At 41.4% G+C, this 27,306-nt stretch overlaps 1 protein-coding gene across 1 annotated transcript in view; it reads right to left on the bottom strand.

The window, feature by feature from the left end:
* The window catches only part of LOC101165845 (5-hydroxytryptamine receptor 2C-like), a 252,916-nt gene that overhangs the window by 9,018 nt on the left and 216,592 nt on the right, over window positions 1–27,306 (bottom strand). Inside the window, exons 6-8 of the mRNA XM_020711729.2 lie at window positions 15,760–15,960; window positions 2,825–2,988; window positions 2,589–2,742 (exon numbers count right to left, since the gene is read on the bottom strand). Of these exons, the coding sequence (XP_020567388.1) occupies window positions 2,589–2,742; window positions 2,825–2,988; window positions 15,760–15,960 (519 nt within the window). The remainder of the gene's footprint in view (window positions 1–2,588; window positions 2,743–2,824; window positions 2,989–15,759; window positions 15,961–27,306) is intronic.

Here is a 27,306-nt window from a genome sequence, read left to right on the forward strand (position 1 = left end):
AACAGTTATGTTTATAACATTTGAGTGTGTGTGTGGACAGGCCCCGCCCCTTCTAGATTTGTATTACATCCGAACCTAACCCTGATGATGATTATAAAAATCCAGCAACTTGTTGCTTTATGCTGCTTCATGGTTTCACCCCCTACTGTAATCACCCTCCTACCCCCTCTACTTTGGCATCCCTCTCTTTTCTTTTCCATCTGGTCCAACACAAAAAATGTTACAAATGTAAGTACGATGAATAAAGTTTAGCCTAAATTACTAAAGGGGTTAGTTCAAACATACACCTAGTGTGTCCAAAGATTCATAACCCCTATTGTAACAGTAAAAATGTCCAACACAAGAGGCGTTCAGCTTTCATCTGTTTGCTCAACTGTTGGACAGGACAAGTTAGAAAAAAAAGAAAAAAGTCAGGCTTTTTTACTGACCTAATATGCAACTCAAACTCAAACACACCACAATTCTAGACAACACACACACATAATAAAATAAATCAACAATCACTTTTTGAACCCTTTAACATTATTTCAACAACCGTAATTCTTTAACCCTATGCAATTAAAATACTTCAATGTTATTTAGGTGTTGCCCGTGTAAAAGGACCTACATCATGCTTTTTGTCAGCCTTTCAGAGTAAACCATATCCATTTATTTGATAATGTAAGACAATTTAAAGAAAGTTTTTAAAATAAACTGAGTTCACAGCCGTTTTTCCTGCATGGAAGTAAGACAACTTGATCTCAAAGGCACCCTCTTTTGCTCATTGTGGGTACAGTCCACATTTCATGACGTCGACCTAGAGCCAGCTTCAGCAGCGTGTCTGCATTTTGCGCATGAAAACAGACAGCATACGAACTTTGAGATGTGCATATTGTGGAGCCGTTCAAAGGTGGTTTGCCGATCACTGCCAGCTCTGCGGAGAAAGTGGGTGTGTTTGTTAGCCTGGGTGCAGTGCTGGCAGTGCAGATTCTTCCTGGAAGGGGCTGTTTCTCACTTATCTACATGACAATGTGAGAGCCCTCTCGTTTTCTTGGGTTGATAGGGGCTGGTGCTCAGAGAGGAATACTCAAATGCACAAATGGATGAAAATTCAACTTTGGGGTTGTTTTGCAAGGAATGAACATTATAATGCACTTAAAAGCTCAACAAGTTCAATTTGCATGATGTATGCCCTTTATAATCCCCCTCTGATCATCTGTCAGTCTGTTTTTTTATAATTTTCCCAGTGGTCTTACAATTATGACTATGCTGTTTTTCATTATAACTGTGTTTTTCAATATTTTTTGAGCCAAAGTATATTTTTTCCTTGACAAAAATCACAAGGCACACCAGCAACCTAAAATGTAAAAAGAAAATAGAAACTCTGTAGTTTGAATTCATCTAAATTCCCTCCACAGTGTCACAAGCATTTTTTGTAATACTTTAGCTTGAAACCTGAAGATGCAGCCTTTTTTTCCTAAAAGTTGCAATAAAAGTTGCAATTGTTTTCAGTTATAATTTTCAGTGCCCTTAGTACAAATTTTAGCTAGGTAGTTTTTTTTCCTGCACGGTGGTTAGTGCTCTTGCCTCACAGCAAGAAGGCCCCCGTGTGTGGCCCTGTGACAGACAGGCGACTTGTCCAGGGTGTCCCCTGTCTTCAGCCACGAATGGCCAGCATAGGCTTCGGCACCCCCGTGACCCCGAAAGGGACAAAACGGGTTTAGAAGATGAATGATTGAGTTGTTTTTCCTTCCAGTTTATTAAAATGCAATTTCATGTAACCTCACAAAAACAAAAGAAAATAATGTTCTTTCTAAACGGTAATTTGTTTTCTACTATTTGTTTTAATGTTTGTGCTTGATCGAATGTAATTCTTTAACAAACAAACAAACAAAAATACAACATGTTTGATATATTGTACACAAAAAAGACCAACATTATATTTATGTTCAGAAGTTTAATTGTAACTACACAAAATCACGCTGACGGCTAAAGTTTTTCTTTTTCTTTTGTCTAAAAATGTAAAATTCCTACAAGAAACCAGATTCATACGAAGTACTGACACATTTCTGGATAAAGTAGCAAAGCTGCAAATCAGCTTTTGAGGCAAGGATTTAAAGAAGTCAGAGAAAAATACTCTGAAACACTGAAGTTTAGATATCCACCTTAATAAGCTTTGTTATTAGACTATATGTACTTTCACTCATTAAGCCTCTGTATAGGTTATGTCTGGTCAAAATAGGACATAATGAGTTTTATAAAGTCCACGAGTGTTATAAAAAATGAAAAAGAGGAGTTGGTGCTAAGCTTTCATTAAAGCCTCTCTTATTATTAAAAGCCAATTAAAGACTGCAGAAGCGTTTGAAGCATTAGAATTTACACAATTCTCCCAGGAGTCAAAAGTGCAAAGCCATCAGTCAGTTCCTGTGCCTCTTCTTGGTTTAATCAAAGTGATACAATTCTCCAGGAGAGGAAAAGCACAATAAAAAACTAATCCAGGGCACACTGGAAAGAAGATGAAACTCACCAACAGCGTTTGTTTTTATCTCCAGTTGGAGAGTGATAACATGCGTGGGTATCGTGACATAGATTTTTAGCTGCCGGTTTACCTTGTGAGTCGGGAGGGGCGAGCATATTGATCTGTGGAAGGTGGAATGCACTCGGCGGCGGCTGTAGAGTGTTTGTGATTACTGGTGTGTTTAAAGGCTGCTGGGAAGAGGTCTTCGCTTCGCACAGGAAGACAGTTGCCTGCCTCTGGAGCACCTGCACAGGAAGGAAGGTCAAAGCAGGATGGCGGGTTAAAAACAGGAAACAGGAGCAAAAGTTTCAGCACACAAGAGTGTACCTGTATGGTGAGGCAGTATGTTACCACCATGATGACCAGTGGGATGAAGAAGGCCACAAAGGAACCAATCAGCATGAAGCGCTCCTCATTTAGGACACAGCTGCCGTCGACGAACACCTTGTCCTCGTTGAGGAGGCCAATCACTGGAATAGGCATAGACACACCTCAAGAGGGAAACAGAGAGAAGAGGAAAGGATTTTTTGATGGACACTCCTGAGGGCAAGTGTAACAGGACGAGATCTGTTTGTTTTAATGACACAAAATGTTGGCTGTCCCTAAGTTTCTTTTCCCCCTGTATTCATTGTTGGGTTGGTAGCCCCTCCTTAATGTGCTCTTCTTCGCTGGTTTTCCCTTTATAAGTTTGACGCTTGCTTTCCCTCTCCCCTTTCTGTTTTATGTCCAGCAGGAGAGCGGGAGAGATCCACAATAAACAGAGGTGGTCTCCAAGGGTGCTGCTGTGTCCTGACATCTTTTGAATCCCTTAAACACAATGCAGAAGTGATCCGGTTACACAGGCATGTGGAGAGTGGGGGTTCTCAAGCACCTGCCCCTTTTGCCCAGATGCCCTAAGTGCCCATTCTGGCAAAGGTTTTTTTTGTCCCATTTTCATGTGTGAAAGCCTATCTGAAACGTTCATTTCCCAATAGCATTAATGAATTAATAATAATTAAGAAAAAACATAAAAACCAACTTAAATCAAACAAAAACAATAGTTTCTTGCCATATAAAAGCATCCGTGAGAAAATACATAATATTAAAATATATTTATGAATATTAATCAAAGATAAAATTTAGTTATATAGTTTTTTATGGGATCATGAGGCTGCCTATCCCAGCCACTTGTGGGCGAAGGCAGGAGACATCCTGGACAGGCTGCCAGTCTGCGACAGACTGGCGAGACAAATAACACACATTCAGACCTAGGGACAATTTAGAGTAACCAATTAACCTATGAAAGTTATTAGTTATTAGTTACTTGGACGGTGAGGGGAAGCTGGAGTCCCCAGAGAGGGCCCACTCATACACGTGGAGAACATGCAGACTCCCCATTGGTGTCCCTGGGACTTGAACTGGGGGCCTTCTTGCTGCAGGGTGACGCAAAAGGCGCAGTTAGCGCCTTTTGTGTCACCCTGCAGCCCATTTTGCAAATGTTTTTTTTTTTATTCCAAATGTGTGGTACAAAGTGGAGTCTAAATGCATTATTTCTAAACAAATGTGTCCTGAAAGGTCCCTTTTCTCCTGATGTATATATAAAATAAAAACCTCTTCAAACACAGCATACTTTTCCTTCCTTTTTTTCTTTCTTTTTGTTGGTGTCATCAGAAAAAACCCAAAGCAAACCCCATTTTCTGTCACCTTCAAGTTAAATTGGCCTATTCCGAAGTAAACAGCTGGAGAATAAGTCATTACCTGTAAACCTATTGAGTTGTTTTGGGAAAATAACCCTGCCACATGTGTGTATAATGTATCATCCCCTAAACACCATTTTGGTCTGCACATTAGGCTGTGAAGCAGTATTCCATGATAATGTAGGTAAATAATCATATACTGCAGCACAACACATTATTCAGATGACAGTCAACCTCTATAAATTAACATGTGCTATTAGGATTCTTAAAATCTGTTGCTGTGTAATTGATTATCCCTAATGGTGCTGGTAGAGGGCATTCCTGATAAGAGATACAAGCACCTAGAAGCTTTTCAAGGCTGATTTTTTGACTTGTGCAAATACGGATAAATGGTTCCCTGATATTAAATGTTTTTTCAGTTAAATTTGTCTGACTACTCTGAGATAGAGACAGTAATGGAGAAAAAGCTTCAGTTTTAAAGCTTCTGGAAATGAAAGCAACAAGGATGGCCATCTCATTTTGCCATGAGAGGCACCATACCCAAAGTCTTGGCTGATAGAAGTGCAAGGTATCGTTTTCACTTGCAATGCTGTTTCCCAGGCCAATATCAAAATTCAATTTGGAGCAGTGGCAGCTTTCCAAATTTAAGGGTTACAACTGGCTGCACTTACACACACACACACTCGCTCGCACATGTACTGCCACATACACAAGCCTCAACGGAGAATAAAGGTCCATGGAACAAATACAAAAATATTTCAAATGTAGATACCCAGAAAACCTAAGGATGCTAACCGGTGGAATAAGGTCATTTATCCAATACGTTTTTTAAAAGCAACATGAAAAACATCTTCAGGTGTTGGAGATTTTGATTGCTGGTGACTTTTAAAGCCAAAAAAAGCACAAACACAGATTGCAGTTTATTTTTATTTTACTGTATACATTTTTAATCACAAATGGGAAGAAATGCTACATTAGTTGCTTTCATTTCTCGAAGCTTCGAAACTGAAGTCTTGTTCAATTATGAGTGTCATACAACCCTGGATGGTCCAGATGGAAGGAGTATTGGGTGGTTGGTAGATGCATGGCCACTATGTCCCAATAAGGCTGCGACATCAAGAAGGAGTTGGTGGAGTCATATTTTGAGCCAGAATCATGAGGATAGAGCTGGTTGGCCCCTTAAGGTGTGAAAATGACCTCTGAAGATTCTGTGGAGTTTCTGACTAACCACTTTTTTTCTGTTGTACAAAAAGAAGAACTGTGCTTACCATTACAAATTCATCTTTATGCAGGACAATGCAACATCTCATGCTGCAAGAAATACATCTGCATCATTGGCTGCATAAAAAGAGATAAACTGATGGTGTGGCCCCCATTCTCCCCTGACCTAAACCCAGTAGATTTTAATTTTAAGCAAAATATCTATGACGGTGGGAGGCAGTTCACATCCAAACAGCCACTTTGGGTGGCCATTCTTTCTATGTGACATATAGAAAGACATCTTCTCATTACATCAATCGCGATTGACTAGATGTGATGGTAGATCGTGGACCATCAAAGATAAATAAACAAGGAAAAAATATATTTTTTAAATCCGTCAGCGAATCATCATTCTCACCGTGTAATACGTCACTTGAAGGACATGCAGAACGGCCAATAGAAAATCCTCTTAGACATACATCACTGTGTTTAGCTAAATTGAGTGCAATTTATTTTATTCTTTCTTTCTTCTCCGCAGAAGCCCCGCTGCGGGCCGGGTCCTTGGTGGAGAACCGTTCCCACCCACAGGAGCGTTTATTGAGGCCTCTGTGCGTCCAAGACACCTCATCTGACCCAGCCGTCCTGCGTCAGCGCCTGCTGCCGGGTCTGTGGTCCCCACCTGCGGGATCAAGCCCACTCAGGCTGCAGTATCCACAAGCACGCCCTGCCCACAGAGCATGGGCCACGGTTTGCTCAGTCATGGTTAAACCAGCCACGCTTTAGAAATGTCATGCACCCATAACACGATTTACAGCAGAGCATGAAACATGATTGCACTGCTTTTTGATTTCATAATAAAATTAATTCACTGAACAAGCTTTCTTCTCACAAAGATTTGTCTGCTCTTACTGTGCATTTTTTCAGTTATTAGTCCATAAACATAGTATTTTTGAGTGAAGGTATATTAGAAGTTGTCAACTTTGAAGTAGAATAACGTGACTTTGGTGCATAATTCCAGGCCATGACTTGTATATCCTTGTTTTGCACGTCCTGTAATGTCATCTCACAAAAATTGGTGTGCTTTTACTGTGTAGTTTTTTCATTATTAGTACATAAACATATAGTTTTAGACTAAAAATATTGTATAAGTTTTCAACTTTAAAGTTGCATTTAAAGTGGCCTTGGTGCACATATATACACACCAATCTATCTATCTACATATGCATAATCATTTGGTATTCCCTGTATTAGAAAACTTTGCAGAGAGGGAAGATTACTGAGCATGTTGGCAAAAAACTGCAAAACTATCAGAATGTGAACTGTTTGAAAAACCTCTGTGAACCGCCCCCAGTAAGCTGCTTTGTGAGGTTTTGACCCTGTGCTTGGGGAAATATGTAAAGTGGCTTAGTCTGTACTTTCTGTAATCCACCCAAAGGTATCATGGGAGGGTTTTGTAAAACACAAAGAAGGAGGAATTAGAGACTGACCAAACTCAGATGAAAAGATAGATGCTCATTCTGTTGTCATTCTGCTGGATTCCTCCCATCTCTAATTCCTTATTGCAAATTGTTTAGGTCTGGGATTTTTCTCTATGCAAAAACCTTTTGTTGATATTAATGACACCCCATTAAGATGCCATAATATTATTTTATTTTACTTTTTACACATTGTGATTTTATCAATGAAAGTTGTGAACGGTCAATATAAAAATATCACATTAGAGTTAGTGTTTGTGCTCTGAGCAGCCTGCATCTTTTTAAAAATCTATAGTTACATTTTCCTTTTACTTCTAAACCTAGTACAATGATTCCTTAAACATCTAAAGCCAGATTTAAGCAGATTTTGAGAGACACTTTAAGTGTGATTTGCATAAAGCAAATCGTAGCTATAAGGAATTAGAAACTGTGGAAAAAAAAGCATATTGTTTTCCATCTAAAAATGGCTTTGGGATATTTTGGTGTTTTTCTCTAGACAGCTTACCAGATGCACCACCTAAAGACTTCTGCATTTTCACAGCCAGAATAACAAGCAGCCGGAAAAGTGTAGCAAATAATCTCTACAATCCGATTAAAGAGTACTGCCATGGCCAAGGGTTGTTGAACTGTCTTTTGAAATGTGTCTTCGGTGTGTTCTGATTACTGAAGAACTATTTATGCTCTGAAAACGTTGAGTTTTAGAGCTTGTCTGTTTCATCTATTATTTGGTTTACTCTCCAAAATGTTAAAGACCCACTCCGATGAAAAATGTGTTTAACCATGTTCTTGCTGCCTTTTTCTGATGAAGTTAAGCTTAAAATTGCATTTCTGAGTATTTCTTTATTTCTAATCACTGTTAATCAGGAGCAGAGGAAAAAAAGCCAGTTTGAAAAAGAGCTTATTACCTACATAGAAAATATGCTGGGTGGGCCAAAGCTCCCTGCTCCGCTCCATTCTGACGCATCCTCTTGTAGTCGAATGTTAGTTTGGGGTTGTGAGAGGCTGTAAGCTAGTGGGACACGATGTAAACAGATAGATGAATGGAAGTGGGGGGGGGGGGGGGGTTATTATGAGTCAACTGTCCCGCCCACAACTCAGAGGCGAATTTCTGATGAACTCCTGCGTGCTCTGCGTGTCCTTGAAAACGCCACAAGTTGTTTTTTTTTTGGCCAAAAACTACATAATCATAATTCAAATACATCTGGGAATGCTTTTACAATTTATCAAATGATGATCAGAGTGGGACTTTATAGCATCATCCAATCAGCTTCTCACAGAATGTCATACATAAGATAGTTGTTTTCAGACACACAGCAGAGCTGATGAAGCTGATGCTTTTGGTACTTATTTTCTGAAAGGAAACAGGGGGACTGAAGTGGAACAAAACTGAGACCAGAAAAGCAAAAAAAGAAGCAGCAGATTTCATGATATTGAGCGAGTACATCCTCCACTGTTGTTTTATTGCTAATCTTTTCCATATTGATTGCTTCAAGCCACTTGAGACCTCAGTCATCACTACATGTTTTGCTGCTGAGCCTGTTGACGGGTTCAATAAACCAGGGGTAACCGATATGAACTCACTGAAAGTCTTACGTAAAATTTCTACGCTAAGGTGAAGTGCAATAGCAAAATGAGGAAAGGTCGCAACAACACAGAGGATTTCGAATCAAAATGCCCAAAGCTCTATTAATGATCCACATCTTTGTTTGGCTCAATACTTTACTAGAGCAGAGTTAGGAAACACTTTTGTCACTAACTGAGAGTAAATACATTTTTTGGTTAGTAATGACTACTCTTACGGTAATATGTTCTGCACAAACTTGTTTGAGTTCGGAAAAATGCAATAATGTCAGACCAATGTGCAAGCAAATAATTCATAATGTGAGCATTTATACAAATACAATAATTGGTTATTTATTAAAATTGTCCAAAATGTACAAGTTATTCTCTTATTTTCCCAAACTTTACCAATGTTTAATCCAAGCTTTGCTCTTTCCTGGATCCTATCTTTAAAATCCTGCCTCATTGGTTTGCAACAGTTGCATAAATAAAAATAGTTTCAACTAGTTTTATTATGCTTTCATGGAGCAGATCCTTTACTACATCAATGAATCAACCAAATTTACTTTGATTGCCATGATCATATACTTCTTTTGTCTTTTGGCTGCTCACTCTACGGGTCCTCACAGCTAAACATCCTGTCATGGTTTGGGTTTCTTTTGTCTTGGTTTTTGCTTTATTTCTTGTTCTGTCATGTTTGGTTCTGTTTCCTGTTTTATTTTAAAGATGTTCTGTTTTATCATGTTCCTGAGTTTTACTTCCTTGTCCCTATCTGTCCTGATCTTGTTCACCTGTGTCTTGTCTGCCCTGTCTGTATTTAAGTCTCGTCTCTCCCTTCCTCTTGTGCTGGTCCATTAGCGTCTTAACGTCTTCATGTAGTAGTGTCATTTATGTCTTGGATGTTGCCATGTTTCCTGTTCTTGCCAAGCCACAGTGAGTCTAGTTCTAGTTTTGTTTCCTGCTCTGCAGCGCTTTTTGTTCAATAAACCCTCTTGCCTTGGAACCGTGTGCCTCCTGCCTCTGGGTCCTACCTGCTCTCCAGCCCCCCCAACCCTGACAGAATGGACCAGCCAGACTTTTTTCTGGACCCAGCAGAGCGGGACATGCGGCTTCTGGAGGCCTACTGCCTAGAAGCAGAGCAGACCAGGACATACTGGGTTTTTGACCAGGCCCTGTTCTCCTCTTATGCCTGGAGTGGGATCAATCTTAGCTTTAGAGGGAGCCGTCATGTCATGACGGGGGGCCGTCTCCGTCGGCCCCGACGTCCCCTTCAACATCCCCTTCCTGTTCCGGAGGTGGTCCCGGACGCACCACAACCCGCTCCAGTGGTGGTCATGGACAGACCCCGACCCAGGGGGTTGCCGCCTGCACCCCGACCCGTCCCGGCTCCCAGGGGGGTGCCGCCTGCACCCCGACCCGTCCCGGCTCCCAGGGGGATGCCGCCTGCACCCCGACCCATCCCTGCTCCCAGGAGGGTGCTGGCTGCACCCCAACCCGATCCTGTTCCGGTGGTGGTCCCAGACGCATCACAGCCCGATCCAGTGGTGGTCATGGATGCACCCCGACCCGTCCCGGTTCCCAGAAGGGTGCCGCCTGCACCCCAACCCGTTCCTGCTGCCAAGGTGGTATCCGAAACACACTGGCCCGACCCGCCGGCCGGCTGCTGGCCCGACCCGCCGGCCGACTGCTGGCCCGACCCGCCGGCCGACTGCTGGCCCGACCCGCCGGCCGACTGCTGGCCCGACCCGCCGGCCGACTGCTGGCCCGACCCGCCGGCCGACTCCATGCCTGACTGGTCAGCTGACTCCACGCTTGACCCTCCAGCTGACTCCACGCCTGACCCTCCAGCCGACTCCACGCCTGACCCTCCAGCCGACTCCATGCCTGACCCTCCAGCCGACTCCACGCCTGACCCTCCAGCCGACTCCACGCCTGACCCTCCAGCCGACTCCACGCCTGACCCTCCAGTCGACTCAATCGAATTTAGAGACCAGCTGATCAGATCCATTCTCAGAGTGCAGAAAAGCAGCGGCTTCAGAAGGGTGAAGAATGCACCTCTCGGGCAGACAGGACAAAAAGCCTTGGGGAAGGGCTGACACAGGAGGTGCGAGAGGAAAACACGTCTGTCCTCGACGAGAGTCAGAAAACAAGGTATACGCCAAACCAAAGCATCCCAAACATGCTCAATGGGTGACATGTCCGGTGAGTATGCTGGCCATGCAAGAACTGGGATGTTTTCAGCTTCCAAGACTTGTGTACAGATCCTTGCAACATGGGCCGTACATTATCATGCTGCAACATGAGGTGATGTTGTTGGATGTACGGCACAACAATGGGCCCCAGGATCTCGTCACGGTATCTCTGTGCATTCAAAATGCCATAAATGAAATGCACCTGTGTTCGTCGCCCATAACATATGCCTGCCCATACCATAACCCCACCACCACCATGGGCTACTCGATCCACAACATTGAGATCAGAAAACCGCTCACCCACACAACGCCAGACATGCTGTCTGCCATCTGCCCTGAACAGCGTAAACCGGGATTCATCCGTGAAGAGAACACCTCTCCAATGTGCCAGACGCCATCGCATGTGAGCATTTGCCCACTCAAGTCGGTTACGAGGACGAACTGGAGTGAGGTCAAGACCTCGATGAGGACGACGAGCATGCAGATGAGCTTTCCTGAGACGGTTTCAGACAGTTTGTGCAGAAATTCTGTGGTTATGCAAACCGATTGTTTTAGCAGCTGTCCGAGTGGGTGGTCTTAGACGATCTTGGAGGTGGACATGCTGGATGTGGAGGTCTTGGGCTGGTGTGGTTACACATGGTCTTCGGTCGTGAGGCCGGTTGGATGTGCTGCCAAATTCTCGGAAACGCCTTTGGAGGCGGCTGATGGTGGAGAACTGGACATTCAATTCCCTAGCAACAGCTCTGGTGGACATTCCTGCTGTCAGCATGCCAATTGCACGCTCCCTCAAAACTTGCAACATCTGTGGCATTGTGCTGTGTGATACAACTGAAGATTTCAGAGTGGCCTTTTCTTGTGGGCAGTCTAATCAGCATCTTGATATGGCACACCTGCGAGGTGGGATGTATTGTCTTGGCAAAGAAGAAGTGCTCACTATCACAGATTTAGACAGATTTGTGAACAATAGTTCAGAGAACTGGTTATTTTGTGTATGTGGAAAATGTTTCACATCTTTGAGTTCATACCATAAAAAATGGGAGCAATAACAAAAGTGTTGCGTTTATGTTTTTGGTCAGTGTAATTACACAGCAGGCCGGATGTGACCTTGACTTTGACATGTGCTCTAAACCAACAACATGGCTGCTCTTACTGTGACATTTTAAATCATTTAACGTCTACCAGTTTGTGTCCGCACTTGGATTCAGACATCCACCACCTTCTCCTACCAGAATAATCTGGCCATTTTACCAGCGGACATGTCCACCTCCCAGGACCGTGCTCAGCAACCCCTTCCTCGTTCTGAAGTGGACCTTCTGCACCACGAACAGATGATCCTCAACCTGGGCCACAAGTTTAACAGTTTGACGCAGTCCTGGCTCAGTTGGATCGGCTCACTCAAGTCTTTCTCCACACACGGCGCCACTGCAGCACAACCCACACCACCCACTCCATTTGTTTTTCGCCAGGAGCTGTAAGAGAGACTCATATCCCAGACCCCAAACCATACTCCGGAGACCTGGGTAAGTGCAGAGGTTACCTGCAGTGTTCTTTACTTTTTGAGCAGAAACCTGTCATTTACGCCAGTGACCGAGCAAAGGTGCCATGTGTTGTTGGTCTCCTGGAAGGCAAGGCACTACAGTGGGCAGAGGCCTCTTTCGATCAGCATGGTTTTGGTCAGCTCTCCTACTCTGACTTTGTGGAGAAATTGAAACGTGTTTTTGACCACCCAGTGAGAGGAGGGGATTCCAAAAGATAGTTGATCTCCATGAGACAAGGAGCCCGGGGAGCTGCAGAATATGCTGTGGATTTTCAGACTGTGGCTGCAAATTTGGGCTTTAATGATAAGGCACTGCAGGCTGTGTTCACCAAGGGTCTTAACGGACAACCTAAAGATGAGTTGGCCTCAAGGGATCCACCTTCAACCTTGGGTGAACTAATCTCCCTAACCATTGGGTTAAAAGGTGGTGTTATTGAGCAAGAGAACTGTGACCCAGTCCACTTTCATTAACCCTAACTTGTCCACCATCTTAGCTGGTCCGTGGTGCAAGCCCCCCCACCTGAGGAACCCATGCAACTGGGTTGAACCCACCTCTCCACTGAGTAATGCCAGCAACGGTTATCTACTGGAGCATTATTGTGGAACTCCTGGACATGTTGTCGCTTCCTGTCCAATCCGGCCAAAAGACAAACGACATCGGCAGTCAGTAGCAGTAGGGGTATGGACGCCCACGACCACCCCAAATAGCATCACCCACACAAAGACCTTGCTCTCAACAACGTTGTGCATCAATCAGTCATCTCATCCAGTTCTAGTGTTGGTGGACTCAGGAGCAGACCTTGGCGTCCCAGGTCAGTCTTACTCTGGAAAGTCTCCGTTCCACTCGTTCCTTCATCCTGCACTCTCACTGCTGTCTCTTGGGAGATAGAGAGCAAGGTTTTGTAGGCCCAGCAACAACAACTAGATCCAGTCACAGACCCCGCTAATCGCCATTTTGTGCCAGACACTCCTCTCGCTGTACCTGTCACCCTGGTGGAGCCCGCACCAGCTCCCTGTTGAGACTCAGATTTTGGTGGCCAACCTTGGAGAAGGACATGCAGCAGTATGTTGGTGCCTACCCAGCCTGTGCCCAGAATAATGCCTCACACTAACCCCCTGCTGGTCTCCTCTGTCCTCTATCCGTTCCTGGCCGCCCTTGGTCTCATTTCGCTTTGAATTTTATCACCGGTTTGCCCACGCCTTGAGGTAACATCACCATACTCACCATTGTGGATCGTTTTCCAAAGCTGTCACTTATCTGGCCTTTACCATCACGTCCATCACGTTTTCCGTCTTTATGGGCCATTTGTTTCCTGGATTTGGACTTTATTGCTTCTTTTTTTGAACCACCTTTCCAACTCTATTCCTTCACAACCTGTCACTCACAGCATGCCCATAGAAAAAAATATGCATGAACATTTTTGTTCTACAGTGTCAGCTAGGAGGCTACAACCTTAATATTTTGTGTGAGCCACCTTGGTGGACTCTATAGGTAGGCCTTTTCCACCCGCAAAAGCAGTTGTGACAACTTAGTACTCTTCTTGGGATGTTGTCAGGTCCAGCACCTCTGCAAGGGTTGATTCTTAGCAGCGTCCCTCCATCTGAGCAGTCAACTACACTTTTGTCTCCTATAATAAGTAGTAGTATAATAATTTATTAACAGGCAGTTTTTGCTTCAAATGAAACAACAATTGTGATATACTTGCAGTCATTCTAACAAATCTGCTAAGAGGAAGGACTTACCTTTCCCCTTAAAATTGGCACAAAATACATTATGGAGATTTTTTTTTTTTTTAAATCCAAGTTTCGGAATAAAATAGGTAAATAATTTTGTTTTTTTCATTCATAAGTCCAATTGTCATCACTCAACAGCTGTACATATTTCTGCTAAGCTGATCTGAGAGTTAGTGAATTGTGTCCAAACTTTATCTTAGGAGAGTCTAACAGTCTCAGACAACAAAGCAAATTAAAGCCGATCCATTCCTCCTGGAAAAAGCCTTGTAACTCTGCACGCAACAATAACCTATCCCGAAGGGGTTGAAGATCTAAGGCACTGACTTTGCATGGAGTCATTGTTGTAAGTTTACAGCACGCAATAATATGCTCCGGTAATCTGTATATGTGCACAAGTGTGTGTGTGTGTGTGCACACACAAAGACATTGAAGCTCTTCTGTGCTGAAAAGGGCACGAAGAGGCATAACTATATAGAGGTCGAAAAAAGTGAAGGTTTGCCAAAAGAACTTTTGGAATTTATCTGACAACTTTTTCTACAAATAAAGACACAAAAACACACTCTAGGAGTTAATAAATACACTTTTTGAAAGGAAAGGATAGATGTGTTTAAACGTTTAAAAAATCCACTCAGATGAGAGAAAAAGACCATTTAATCCTCAAGGGGAAATTAGAAAAGCAAGAGGAAAATTATGATTCTTACGTCAAAAATGTATGCTTGCTGTGTTAAATCTCAGCCAGGAGCCTTGCTTTTCTCCCCTTTCCTCTGACATTATGTGCATGCAAGTTGGTTGATAACCCATGAATCCTCCATCTCAGCTCACAAACAGCCACAAGGAAAAGGGGGGAGGGGTAGACGTGATGCCATTTTTCATTGAAAAAGCAAAAAACAAACAAGTCATTTATAAGCAGTAAATAATATATTTGATGGTTCCCTGTCTCATCTTGGTATAATGTGGCAGTAGAAGCCATTTTATAATAACCTGCTTTTTCGCTGATCTGCAAACAAATTTAAAGGGTTTACTTCTTTGGACATGATTATTTGCAGTCATTCCTGGTTGTGCGTCGATCTTTGTAAACTGTCCATGTTTTTTCATGCATGTAATAAACCATGATCACCTTATCTTTCTAAAATAATACATTATTTTCATTTTTCCCTAAATGCTTTGCCTGTCTTTGCTGTTGGTAGATACTGCTTCAGATTTTCATATCAATGGCCAAATGAAACTTCTTCTTTTCATGTACAGTGAAGGAAATAAGTATTTGATCCCTTACTAATTTTGCAATTTAAAAAAATCAATTCACTTAAATAAATTGAGTCTGTCATCCTAATGGTATAGGTTCATTTTACTAAGTTCTCAGATAAAGTCTCATATCTTAAAAGAAGCTCTGATATATAAAAACTTTTTTTTTAATAATTGCTAGTTTACTGACAAAATAATAATAATAAAAAAAACGTTTTTAAATAGTGCATTGGACTACCTACCAGTCTTTAAAACAGTAAACTAAAAGAGTCAGGTTTTAAGGTTCAGTAAAATGATTCTGTGTGTTATGACAGACCTACATGGTTGTGCTTTTCTGTTCTAATTGGTGAGTCTCATTGGTACTCACAAACAAAAGAAAATGAGTTGGCTTTGACATATTTGATGCTGTAGGAGTAAAGATCAATCAAATTTCTAGAATTGATTTTACTTTTCATCCTGAGAGCATCAATGTTAAAGTATTACTACTTTCTATTAGGATTATGGGATAATGCTAACACCAGGAATTTATTTTATTCTGCACAGTTGGGCATATGCAAACTGTGAATTGCCTCCCTTTGAATTTGTCAGTGTTGAATCCTAACTAAGTAGTTTGCAGGATAAATGTAGAGCAGAGATGCATGCTGACCTATTGATATGGTCCAGACAGCAGCAATCTTCATCATAGCTTTTGTTCTGGAGTTGAAGCGGCTGTGCTCTATGGGGTTGCGGATGGCAACGTATCGATCCAGCGAGATGGCACAGAGATGCATGATGGAAGCCGTGGAGAACAACACGTCCAGGTAGATCCAGATTGGACACAAGGCGCTTGGCAGAGGCCACGCATAGTCTGAAAGACAGTGAAGAGACTGAGCATGAGGAAACATGATGGAGTTTGGAGAGTTTACCACCTCATAATGAAAAACCTATAAAAGCCTTCTGTTTTTGGACAATGAGGTCCATACAAGGACTTTAGAATCTGCTGTTGTTTTCACTCCAAGAGCCTGGAGGGGGAAATGTCATTGAGGTCAGCAGATTTTGAGAGCTTAAGAAGCCACATGGTGATAACACATTTTTATTACATCACATCAAACTGCAAAAAGCAGGAAAATGTCATTTGTTTCCGTGCTTGTTATTTTTTGCCTGGGATATTTAGAAACTGGGCCCTACATTAAAACCCACATACCCGCCAAATATAAAACTTGAATTTGGTGGGTAGAAAAAACAATGTCACTTACCATTTTTGCAGGTGAGACATTGTTCATCATCTTTGTCATGGGGCTCAAACTCACAACTATGACTTTTAAGTGTCTGCTTCGCCCCAACTTGACTACTACAAACATCAATTTCTAGAGTTGGTTTAAACATTTAATTCTGACTTTATTGCTCAGATTTTATAGTCACATATGCCACAACAGGAGGTGCATTCAGGGGCTGCATGGAATTTCCGCACTTCTGTGCTTTCATTATTAGAGCTCAGTATTGCTGCATTCAGGTCCGCTGGTAATTTTTAGAATTTGCTCACACTGACCTCAGCTAAACATAAAAACACACTGAATTGTAGCTCCATGTCACTGTAACTCTTTGAAATGACTAAGACTCACAACTACAACACACGTATCTGTATGAACACATACAATAATGCAAAACTTTTTACATGTTTTCAGTATGAATGACCTTAAAAAAAAGTAATTATTTTATTTTTCTTCACTAGTTTTAATCTTTACTTTTCTATTGAACAATGAAAAAAACATTTGTGATTTGAACGAAGTTCATTTTAAACAAAGTCTTATAGGTGTAAATTAATAACCATGACTAGAAAAAATCATTAGGGCTTGGATGAAAAGTCGAGGCTTTAAAGAAAGGTATTTGTTCATAAAAAGGTTCAGAGATCAGTAGTGTCTTTTGTTGAAATAACATTACATTTCTGTAATGTTATAAAACCTGACATTAGACTGTACCTTCAATTATTATCACTGTTTTGTTTGTGCAAGAGAATAATCATCAACTGAAACTTCATAAATAAAGAGAATAACTGTCTTGCTTTCAGTCCTTTTTTTGGTTTCCAAAGACCTGTTTAACTGCTGATTCATAACTCAATATATATGTATGTATATAACATGTTCTGAGCTATATTCTTTTAATGCAATTATAATTTTCTATTTAAATCTGGCAAAAAAAATGTAGGTTTTTATACTTGTCATTCAAATTGATGCTGCATTTTTAAGAAACACATCAACTCATTAACAAGTTGACTAGTTAAACCTATGAAGCCAAACAATTTATTTTGACTTTGACCTTAATTTGAGGCATCTGACACTTAACACATAAGACCACACCCATAGGGCCCTTGGGTTCCTATTGTCTTCTTGACTCAGATAAAAGAACTGCGGGATCAGGTTGTCCACATGTGTTTTCCAGAGAGACCAACACTGACTAGACTTACAAGAAATGCTTGTTTAAAATGAGATTCTCTCATTGTGTAGAATAATGTCTGGCAAAGGATTTGTTAATATTGTGAATAGTGTTGAATGGCCCTCCCCATGATGCTCAACAAATTGCTAAACAAATTACCTTAACAGCTCTTTATAGATCTTCCATCCCCTCTTGGACCCACCGTCAGCCTATCAGGGAGTACCGCTAAATATCCCACATGAGATCCTGAAGCAGTCCAGGCAGAAAATTGCAACTACAACTCTAAATTGCAGTTATCGGCAAACTGAATAATCCAGTGGGGAAAATAACATTTGAGTGAACTTTTAGGTCATCGTGGATGCCACAGTGATGATGTGGGAAAATAAAATGTTGAAATTTCCTTTATAACCGGATCTTTTAGAACAGAAAATGCATTATCTGCTCAGAATGCTGAGTGGTTCCTCGTTTATCCCGAAAGCTATGTTCTAAAAATAACCCGCAAAAGAGGAAATTCACAAACTAGTATCTTTATTATTAATAATTATAGATGTAGATGAAGACAGTAAACTTCTCACTACACACTTCATACACTTTTCTCAGACAGACATGAACATTGTCACACTTTTCTGTCTTGTTCTGTCAAAGTTTAAATCTATGTAGAAAAATAGGTTCCCTTTTATTGAATGTAAAAAAAAAGTGTGATCCCGATCAAAGCTTCATGTAAATTTTGCAAACTGCATGAGAGACACGGCATGGATGAGATGAATTGACAACGGTCTACAGCCAATGAGGCTGTAAAAAAATTCTAAATGGCATGCAAAATTGCACCAAAAAATTCACGAAACAGCGAGACTGTGAAAACTGAACTGCCTTATAGCGAGGGAACACTGTATTTGTGTCTTACTAAAATAAATTTTTTATGTTGATTTATAAGTGCACAGCAGAGTCAAAGTCAAGTATTTAGTGTTAAGTGTATCATATTTTTCGCACTTTATCGCACACCTAAATGCCAAAAAAAACAAAAAAAAAATAGTGCGCCTTATAATCCAGATTGCCTTATACATAGATTGAAGATGCTGCAAAAAAGGTTGAGTGTTATAATGAATATGTCAATGCTGCCAAAGTGTAGCAGTGTTGGACTGTGTTTTTTTAAGTAAAGTGTAGCAGCGACTAGAACTAGTCGCAGTTATAGTTCTAGCGGTCTAAGTCTATTTTTTTACGCATTGCAGACAAGGTTGGGAGTTACATCTATTATGATTACACAGATGCTTCAAACATGGCTAATGTGTAGCAATGTTGTAACTGTTTTTATGTGTTACTTAAGTTGGAAGTTAGCTCACAGTCACAGTTAGCTTACAGTCACAGTTAGCCTACAGTCACAGTAACGTTTATTTTAGTGGTATCAGTCTGTTTTTTTTTTTTTTTTATCTCTTACAAACATTCTTGTATAACAAACACTGGAGTTACGGGGCAGCCGTGGTGCAGCGGTAGGATAGTTGACCTCTGATTGAAATATTGCTGGTTCAATTACCACCTTGTTGAAGTGTCCTTGGGAAAGACACTGAACCCCACCTTAACCCTCCATTTTTTCCCAAACTGTTTAACAACATCATCTGCTAACTGTTTTCTTCACAAATACACACTGCCATGCACACACACACAAATTCCTACATTCCTTGCTAAGCTTCATCTTTGATTTATGAGAAAAAGCAGCAGGTACGTGATAAATGTGGAATGAATGTCAAGCTGGATCCATGTGTTTTCTGAGTGGGAGGTGGCTTGCATAACTTTTTAGGGGTCATAGACTCTTTGGAGGCACTGGTTGACACCAACACACTCACACATAAAGCTGCTACCCACTTTCCAAACACATGCTTTCCACTTGGATAGGACTAATTTGCTCTGAATGCTAAAACGGAAAGTTTGTTTTAATACCTCATAATGAAAACAGCCTTTTGAGATGACATTGCTTTTTTAATGAGTATATTTTCCTTTCTGTACTGAAAGCTGGGGGATTTTAGGCGGCATTGAGGCTGTGATACTGTGATTCAAGCATATGAACAGATCTGCTTGGAGGAGGATTGGGTTCTGTAATTTTTTTTAAGCTTGAAGTCAAATTGACTTTCATGAAATAAAGCCTACTGAATGTTTTTAGTGTTCAATTTACTGAGATGATTTTTTTTAACAAGATTTCTTGCACAACAAACCCCCCACTGTCAGGCTATTTCAGGTAGCTGGAATGGTTCAATGTTAATGTGTTAATTATATATGAAAGTTTTATTATTCCAGTGAATTACTTGGTTAAAAAAATGCAGGTGTCAAAGGAGTAGCTGGATTCCGATCTTGGTTATCAAGACTAAAACATGGGGATTTTAATTAATTACTGAAAAACATTTATAAAACATTTAATTTTGTTCTTTCTTGATCTTTTTTCTTTCTCTAAAATTCTGAAGTAAAGTTCTAAAGCATTCCACGGGCAACATTTCTATGTCAATTTCTATTAAAAAGCTGAATTTAGAGCAATTTGTTGTTTTTCCTCCAGGCTCAAAAGAAAAAGGTCAAGCACAGTCTTAAAAATAGAAGAAAATGAAATCCTTTATTTTGAACTTCAGCTTAAAATCAACTATACAGGGTGAATTCCCCTTCATTTATTTGGCCATTTTTCATCAAATACAACAAATGAAACACACAGTGTAGGTACATAACGTATCACTTTAGTACTGTGTTGTACAGTCTGGTGGCTGTGGGGAGGAATGACCTGAGGTAGCTCTTCTTCTTGCACTGTGTGTGTAACAGTCTGGTGCTGAAGGAGCTGGTCAGCGCCCTACAGTGTGGTGCAGGGGGTGGGAGGGGTTATCCATGATAGATGTTAGCTTAGCCAACATCCTCCTGTCCGCCACCTCCTCGATGGACTCCAGTGTGCAGCCCAGAACAGAGCCAAACCCTAATGAGGCCACCACAGTGTCATTAAAAGTCCTTAGCAGCTGTCTACACACACCAAAAGGCCTCAGTCTCCTCAGCAGGTGAAGGCGACTATGGCCCTTTTTGTACAGAGTACCTATGTTGCTAGACCAGTCCAGTTTGTTATGGAGGTGAACACCCAGATATTTAAATCTTTCCACAGTCTCAATGTCTTAGCCCTGGATGTTCACCAGTGAGTGTGATGGAGGGGACCTCCTGAAATCAAGAGCCAGCTCCTTCATCTTGCTGGTGTAGTATCAGGTGGTTATTTTCACACCAGCCCACAAAGTCAGAGATGACCTCCCTGTACTCCTGCTCGTCTCCAACTATTACACAGCCAACATCGGCACTGTCATCTGAGAACAGGTGACAGTGGTGGGAGTTATATTTAAAGTCCGATGTGAGCAGTGTGAACAGGAAAGGGAAGAGCACAGTCCCTTGAGGTGCCCCTGTGTTGCAGACCACCACATCAGACACACAGTCACAAAGCCTCACAAACTGTGGCTTGTCTGTGTTGTAGTTGTAGTTGATCCAAGCAGCCAGATGTTGGTCAACGCCTGCCACCTCCAGCTTCCTCCTAAGCCGTGATGGCTGGATGGTGTTAAAAGCACTGGAGAAATCAAAAAACATGTCTCTCACAGTGCTCCCAGGGGACTCCATAGGACGAGGTACTTTTGAAAACGGAACCAGGCAGGAAGTCCTCAGAGAACTGGTACTTTCTTCAGGCTGAGGCCCCTATTAAATATGAACAGGACCACATCACAGAGCTGGTCTGCTCACTCCCTGAGGAGCCTGGAGCGGATGTTGTCAGGGCATGTTGCCTTCCTGACCTTTGTCCTCCTTAACTCCCTCCTAACCTGGTTCCGAGTGAGGCAGAGGGGGATGGGTGGTGACTGGTCTGGAGCTATGGGTTGTTGGGGGTCCCTTTGTTGCAGTCAGAGGAAGGGCAGAGTTGAATGCTTTGTGCTAAATTTTGAAAAGCTGCAGCTGGGAGAAGATGCCTGGACTGGAAAGGTGTGTAGAGGGGACTTGTGGAGGAGGACTGGGGGCTGAGCAGAATCAAATCTCTTGCAACAGGTTCAGTTAATTTGCCCAGGCTTGGTCACCTATGACCTGGGGACCATATCCATCTTCACCGAGGCCTGAGATGTGTTTTAGACCTCTTCACACATCACGGACCTTGTTCTGTTCTGGCGTTGCTCCAAATTATTCCTGTAGCTGTCTTTGCACCTTCTGATTTTGTATTTCAAATCCTTCTGTTCTCTGCACAATTCATCCTTGTCCCCTAGAGAGAATGGTTCTCTTCTTCTCATTTAGTAGGAGTGTCAGCTCAGGAGTGACCCAGGGCTTATTGTTTAAGAAACACAGCACTGTCTTTGTTGGCACTGTGTTTTCCACACAAAAAATATGTGTAGTCCGTGATACAGTGTGTGAGACTGCCAATGTCCTCCCCATGTGGACTGCAGAGAACGTCCCAGTCAGTGGTGTTAAAACAGTCCTTCAGTTGCTTTGTTGTCTCTTCAGTCCAGATCTTCACTATTTTAACCTGTGGTGTCTGCTGTTTCACCACTGGAGTGTAAGCAGGGGAGGGATGAACCAGGTTGGGGTCAGAGGGTCCTAAAGAGGGGAGGGGGCAGAAGTATATGCATTCTTGACATTAGCATATAGAAGGTCCAGAGTTTTATTGTTCCTTGTATGACAGTTTACATACTGGGTGAAGTTGGACAAGGTGGTGGAGAGGGGGTTGCAGACATGGTTAAAGTCCCCAGAGATCAGAATCGGGACCTGTGGGTGCTTTGTCTGCATTTGGGACATCTTCCTCTTTCATCAACTCCCTGAAAAGCTTCTCTGCCATTTGCGGCCCTTAACAATTGCATTTGGATTGTGGGACTAATTTTGTTGGTCCTTGTAAAGAACTTGAATTCCACAAAGTGTTGAAAGAGTCAAAGGTCCACTTGTATTCAAACAGCCAAAGTTGTTCGTGGTACTTTAATCTACCTCAGTCATCACACATGGGTGGTGCATGGGAACGCATGATAGCCATAGCAAGAATATCGAATGCAATGCTGATGCATACCCACTCCTCCAGCTTATGAACTCTCTGTGTGCGTTGCTGGCAGAAGTGACAGCTGTCATCAACTCTCGTCCCTTTGTTCCAGTTTGTTCAGATCCGGACGCTCCTGAGTTTTTTTACACCAGCAAATGCTTCTCACTCAGAAGCAAAGCGTAGCCCCACCTCCAGGAAACTTTACAGAGAAGGATTTACACAAGCAACAATGGCGTCAAGTGCAATCGCAGACCAGTTTTGGAGCTGATGGCAACGTGAATGGCAAACTCAAGTCCAAATGTTGAAGAAGGAGATGTTGTTTTGCTAAAGGATGGTGGAACATGCCGAAACGACTGGGCTATGGCCCTTATGACAAGAACCTTACCTGGATGCGCTGGACAAGTCAGCAAGATTGAACTCAAAACAGCGAAGGATGGTCCAGCTCGAATGTTTCTCAGACCCATTACTGAGGTTGTTTTGCTCGTCAAGACATAACTGCAACAGACTGTGCTTAAATGACAGATGATATATGACATTGTTACAGATGCCAGGTGGGGAGTGTTCTGCCCCACGTTTGTTTGCCTCTGTTGTTTAATTAGATTTTGCTTTAGTCATGTTTAGTTCTTACTTTTTGAAGGCTACATTTGAGTTCTTGAGAGAAATGCTATGTCAGCCATGTTAATTTGGTCTTTGCCATGCTGTTATATCTTCTGTTGCCATCCTTCCGTTTGTGCGAGAGACCTCATTGTCTGTAAGTTTTGGTTTATGTTAAATAATATAATTCTGATTACAGTCTCACATGTCTCTGTTTCTTCATGTTTTTTTTGGTTTTATTAGCAGCAGCATTTTCATACTGAAATAGAACGTTGTTGGAAAGTTTTTTTAATAATGGATTAGATTTATCTGCGCTTTTCCAGACGCTCAAAGCGCTTACATTGTGGCCCTTATTCATTCACTCCTCAGTCATACTTGGTGATGGTAAGCTACAGTTGTAGCCACAGCTGCCCTGGGGCAGACTGACAGAGGCGTGGCTGCCATTTCGCGCCTACGGCCCCTCTGACCATCACCGGGATCATTCATACACATCCACACGCCAGTGGAGCCACACTGGAGGCAAGGAGGGTGAAGTGTCTTGCCCAAGGACACAACGACATTTTGGCTGGTGGGAGCGGGGAATCGAACCGCCAACCCTTCGATCATTGGACGACCTGCTCAACCACCTGAGCCGCTGTCGCCCTTTTTTGCTATATTCATCATGTTTGGATATTTTATCTGATCAGTTGTACTCTAAGGTGTTTGCACTTTAACTCTTTGTTAAATGCCGTAAATAAACGGAGCATAGAAGCTACTCCTTGACTTGACGTTTTTCAGTAAGAGTTGGCCTGACTGTTGAATCATATTAGAAACATATGAGAAAAGCAGGAAAGCAAGTGTGTAAATATTAGATCAGATGTTATGATGTTTTTTGCATTTACATAGTTTTCTCATGTTTTCTCAGCTTGTAACAGTCAATCAAAATGCTATTCATTTGTCCACAGTCCTTAGCCCAGCTGTTGTGTTGCAGTTGATATTGTCTGTAATGCATTTATCATCCATATTTTAATCAGTATTAAAGAACATATAATTATGTGATTAGGCATAATATTCCCACATACTATATTTTACTGCAGTTTACTGAGTCTTTGCATGTTTAGCATTTTACTATAATGACAACAATATTGAAAGTGTTACTGATTTATGAATAACAGCAATTTGCAAATAGAAAAAAGTACATTGAAAATTATACAGTATAGTCATCATCACACATTTAGCTCATGGTTTTTAAATTTTTTTCATTTCATTTCATTTAATCCTTGAAATCATGTGTTTATATGAGTCACATACTCCTCTTTTGTCCTCAGCTCAGCTCCTGAGGTTTTTTAGTCCGTCCTCTGCTAATCCTCCTGTTTACACCTCATCAACAGATAAAGCAGCGTCAAGGGCTTCCCCTTCTCCAATAGACCCATGTAACCAGCCATCTCCTCTAATTGATAAGGTAACTGCTAACTGCAGACTAATTGCTACCTCCTTTGAGAATGTCTGCCACTGTTCTTGGTATAGTGGCTGCTGCTGAAAGATGCTTCTCAAAGGTCAAATTGATTAAAATTATTTGAGATCGACTATCATACAAAAACATCTCAGTGGACTTGCATAACCATAAACAATGTGATCTCAAAACAGTTGTGATATGACGATGTTGTCGATAATCTTTTAAATTAAAAATTAAAAATAAATCTTATTTTTGTGCTTACTCGTTTTTTTAATAACTTTTTTTTTACCACTTAATGTCCCTTGTTTACATGTTTTATTATAGTATGGAATACAGTGATGCCTCGTTTATCACGGGAGTTGGGTTCCAAAAATAAGACGCGAAAAATGAAATCCGTGAAGTAGTGAATCAAAACCTGTTTTAAAGCCCAAAATTTGTTTAAAACAATAATTTTAATATAATAATACAAGGTTGGAAAAATTGTCACTCGCGCATTTCACAGTCCCAGCTGTGCCTCTTCGTCCTGACTCCGCTCCGCTATAGCGTCTGTTTCTACTGAAGGCGCCAGAGTCTTTCTCCGAGAGAAGAACTTTGTTATGGGTAGTTGTTGGCGCTCTTTTTCTGAGCAAGAAGATTTTTATAAACGGTTATGCCACCTTCGATTTATATTTGAGAACTGCAATGAACGACTCATCAAAGGGTCCCATGCTTGTGCCATGCGCTGAAGTGCAATGCACTGTAAAAATATCCGCACTGAAAAACTGTGAAGCAGCGAAGCCGTGAAAGATGAAACGCGATATAGCCAGGGATCACTGCAAAAGCAGTAGGATTTACTGTGACAGTAAAAGTAGGCTCCACCTAAAATCTTGCCAGGGCATCAAATTGGTCATGGCTGGTCTTGGCTTTCTTGTAGACGGCCCAGTCACTGCATGGTCTTACCTAAGAGACATCATAAAACTCATCGTCATCTCCCAATTCCACCAGCACATCCCCAACTGTCTGTTCATGGATGATGATGCTCCACCACATCACAGAATTTTCACATCTCAACTTTTGGAACTAGGAGTGCCGCAAATGGTTTCAAATTATATGGCTTTGCCAGTGGAGTTGAATTAAACCTAGCCCAGGCTGTTTAGATTTTATTATAGCTTGAGGATAAAGTGGCAGGAAAGCATCGAGTGTCTGCACAAAAGCAGGGAGCTGGTGTCAGCTTTGAATGCACTGGAGTTCCTCTTTTTTTTCAGTTTCCACTTCAGGTTCTGAGAAGACAGATCAGCGACAACACAGATGAAGTTGACCATGAAGGTCAGTGTTGTGTGTTCTTACTGCTACTTTAATTGACTCCATAGGATCTCATCTTCGTCCGATTGCTTGTATTATTTTTCATCGTCTTCCATACTGCTTTGCCCTTTGTCTAGTCAGAGCTTGAAGAGTCGTATTACAACACATTAAAAGTTCATAGCTTTTCTTGTACTTTGTTCTTTTCGCATTAATCACAAGATTTGAAGTGAAATGTAGTTTTGCTTATACTTTCATTTTTATCACTATTCTTTAGACTTTGTCACAGCAACCAAATAGTAAATGAAGACAAACCAAATATATAAAAAAGGAATGATGTACAATAAGAACTTTTTATCTTTTTCATTTATGTCTAAAAAATCTTAGCTGCTAAAAGTAAAATCTTGACATTGATTGAGTTTACAGTCTTTAATAAATAACTGTTACTGGTGGTTCTTAGTTGTGAAAGGCAAGATTCCCTCTGGAACATTTAGGGGATGTAAGTTGTTTCAAACTGGTCAACATCAGATCAGCACTTCACAACACCACTGACATAATCAGTCATTGAACTTAGAACTGGCAAATCACCCAGCATGTTTGGGACAGCCAGAGGTAGTTGGGGAAGGTTAGCTTCTAAAACTCGACTCAGCTTGTAGCAAAACCAAAATGTGCAAATCCTCAGTTGCAATTGCACTATAATAGCCAAAAGATTAACAGATTTGACTTTGAGTGAGGCATTTCCAGACCACAGTGACCCTGAACAGGATCACTTCCACCATTCACACCTTTTAGCTGGTATATTTTTTTCTTCTTTATGGCTTACTAAGTGCTTTTTTCACACCCTCACATTGATAATACACTCAGAAACACGCAAAGGACTAGACATCACACCAACCTGAAAGCCACAGAAAAGGTTTTGATGTTTTTTGGAGGTTGCTTTCCAAAATACCTTCTTCAACCTAGGGCTGGGCAATAACTTAAATTTATAAACTAATAATAATTTGTTATTTTAGAAAATTTTATGTTTTTGGAAAAATCAAGATTTAATTTTCCCAGCACTCAGCTTTTTGGGCTTCTTGGTCTTAACGTTTCTCGCAAAGTGTAGTATTTCCTTCTCGTACTTCCCACAACCCTTTTATGACATCATCACAAATAGACCTTCAGTTGCTATACACTACATCCCTTCTTGTCTCAGATGACTTATGTTACAAACAGTAACAGAAAATTAGTGAGCCCCTTATAAAAATCTTGTAAACATTGGTCGTAACTTGATATTTTTTAACCATTCTGACCTAAATGAAATACTCTCGATTATCTCAAGTTTCACTGACTTCACAATATAAGCTCTGTTATACATCTGAAATGCATCTGTTGCTCAAGCTAACATAATACTGCAATCCTCATTCCAAACTTGCTGTCCACTAGTACTTAAAACTTTAAATGTGCTTCACCACTTAACTTCCATT

Source organism: Oryzias latipes, chromosome 18 (genome assembly GCF_002234675.1).
Source record: "Oryzias latipes chromosome 18, ASM223467v1".
NCBI lineage: Eukaryota > Metazoa > Chordata > Actinopteri > Beloniformes > Adrianichthyidae > Oryzias > Oryzias latipes.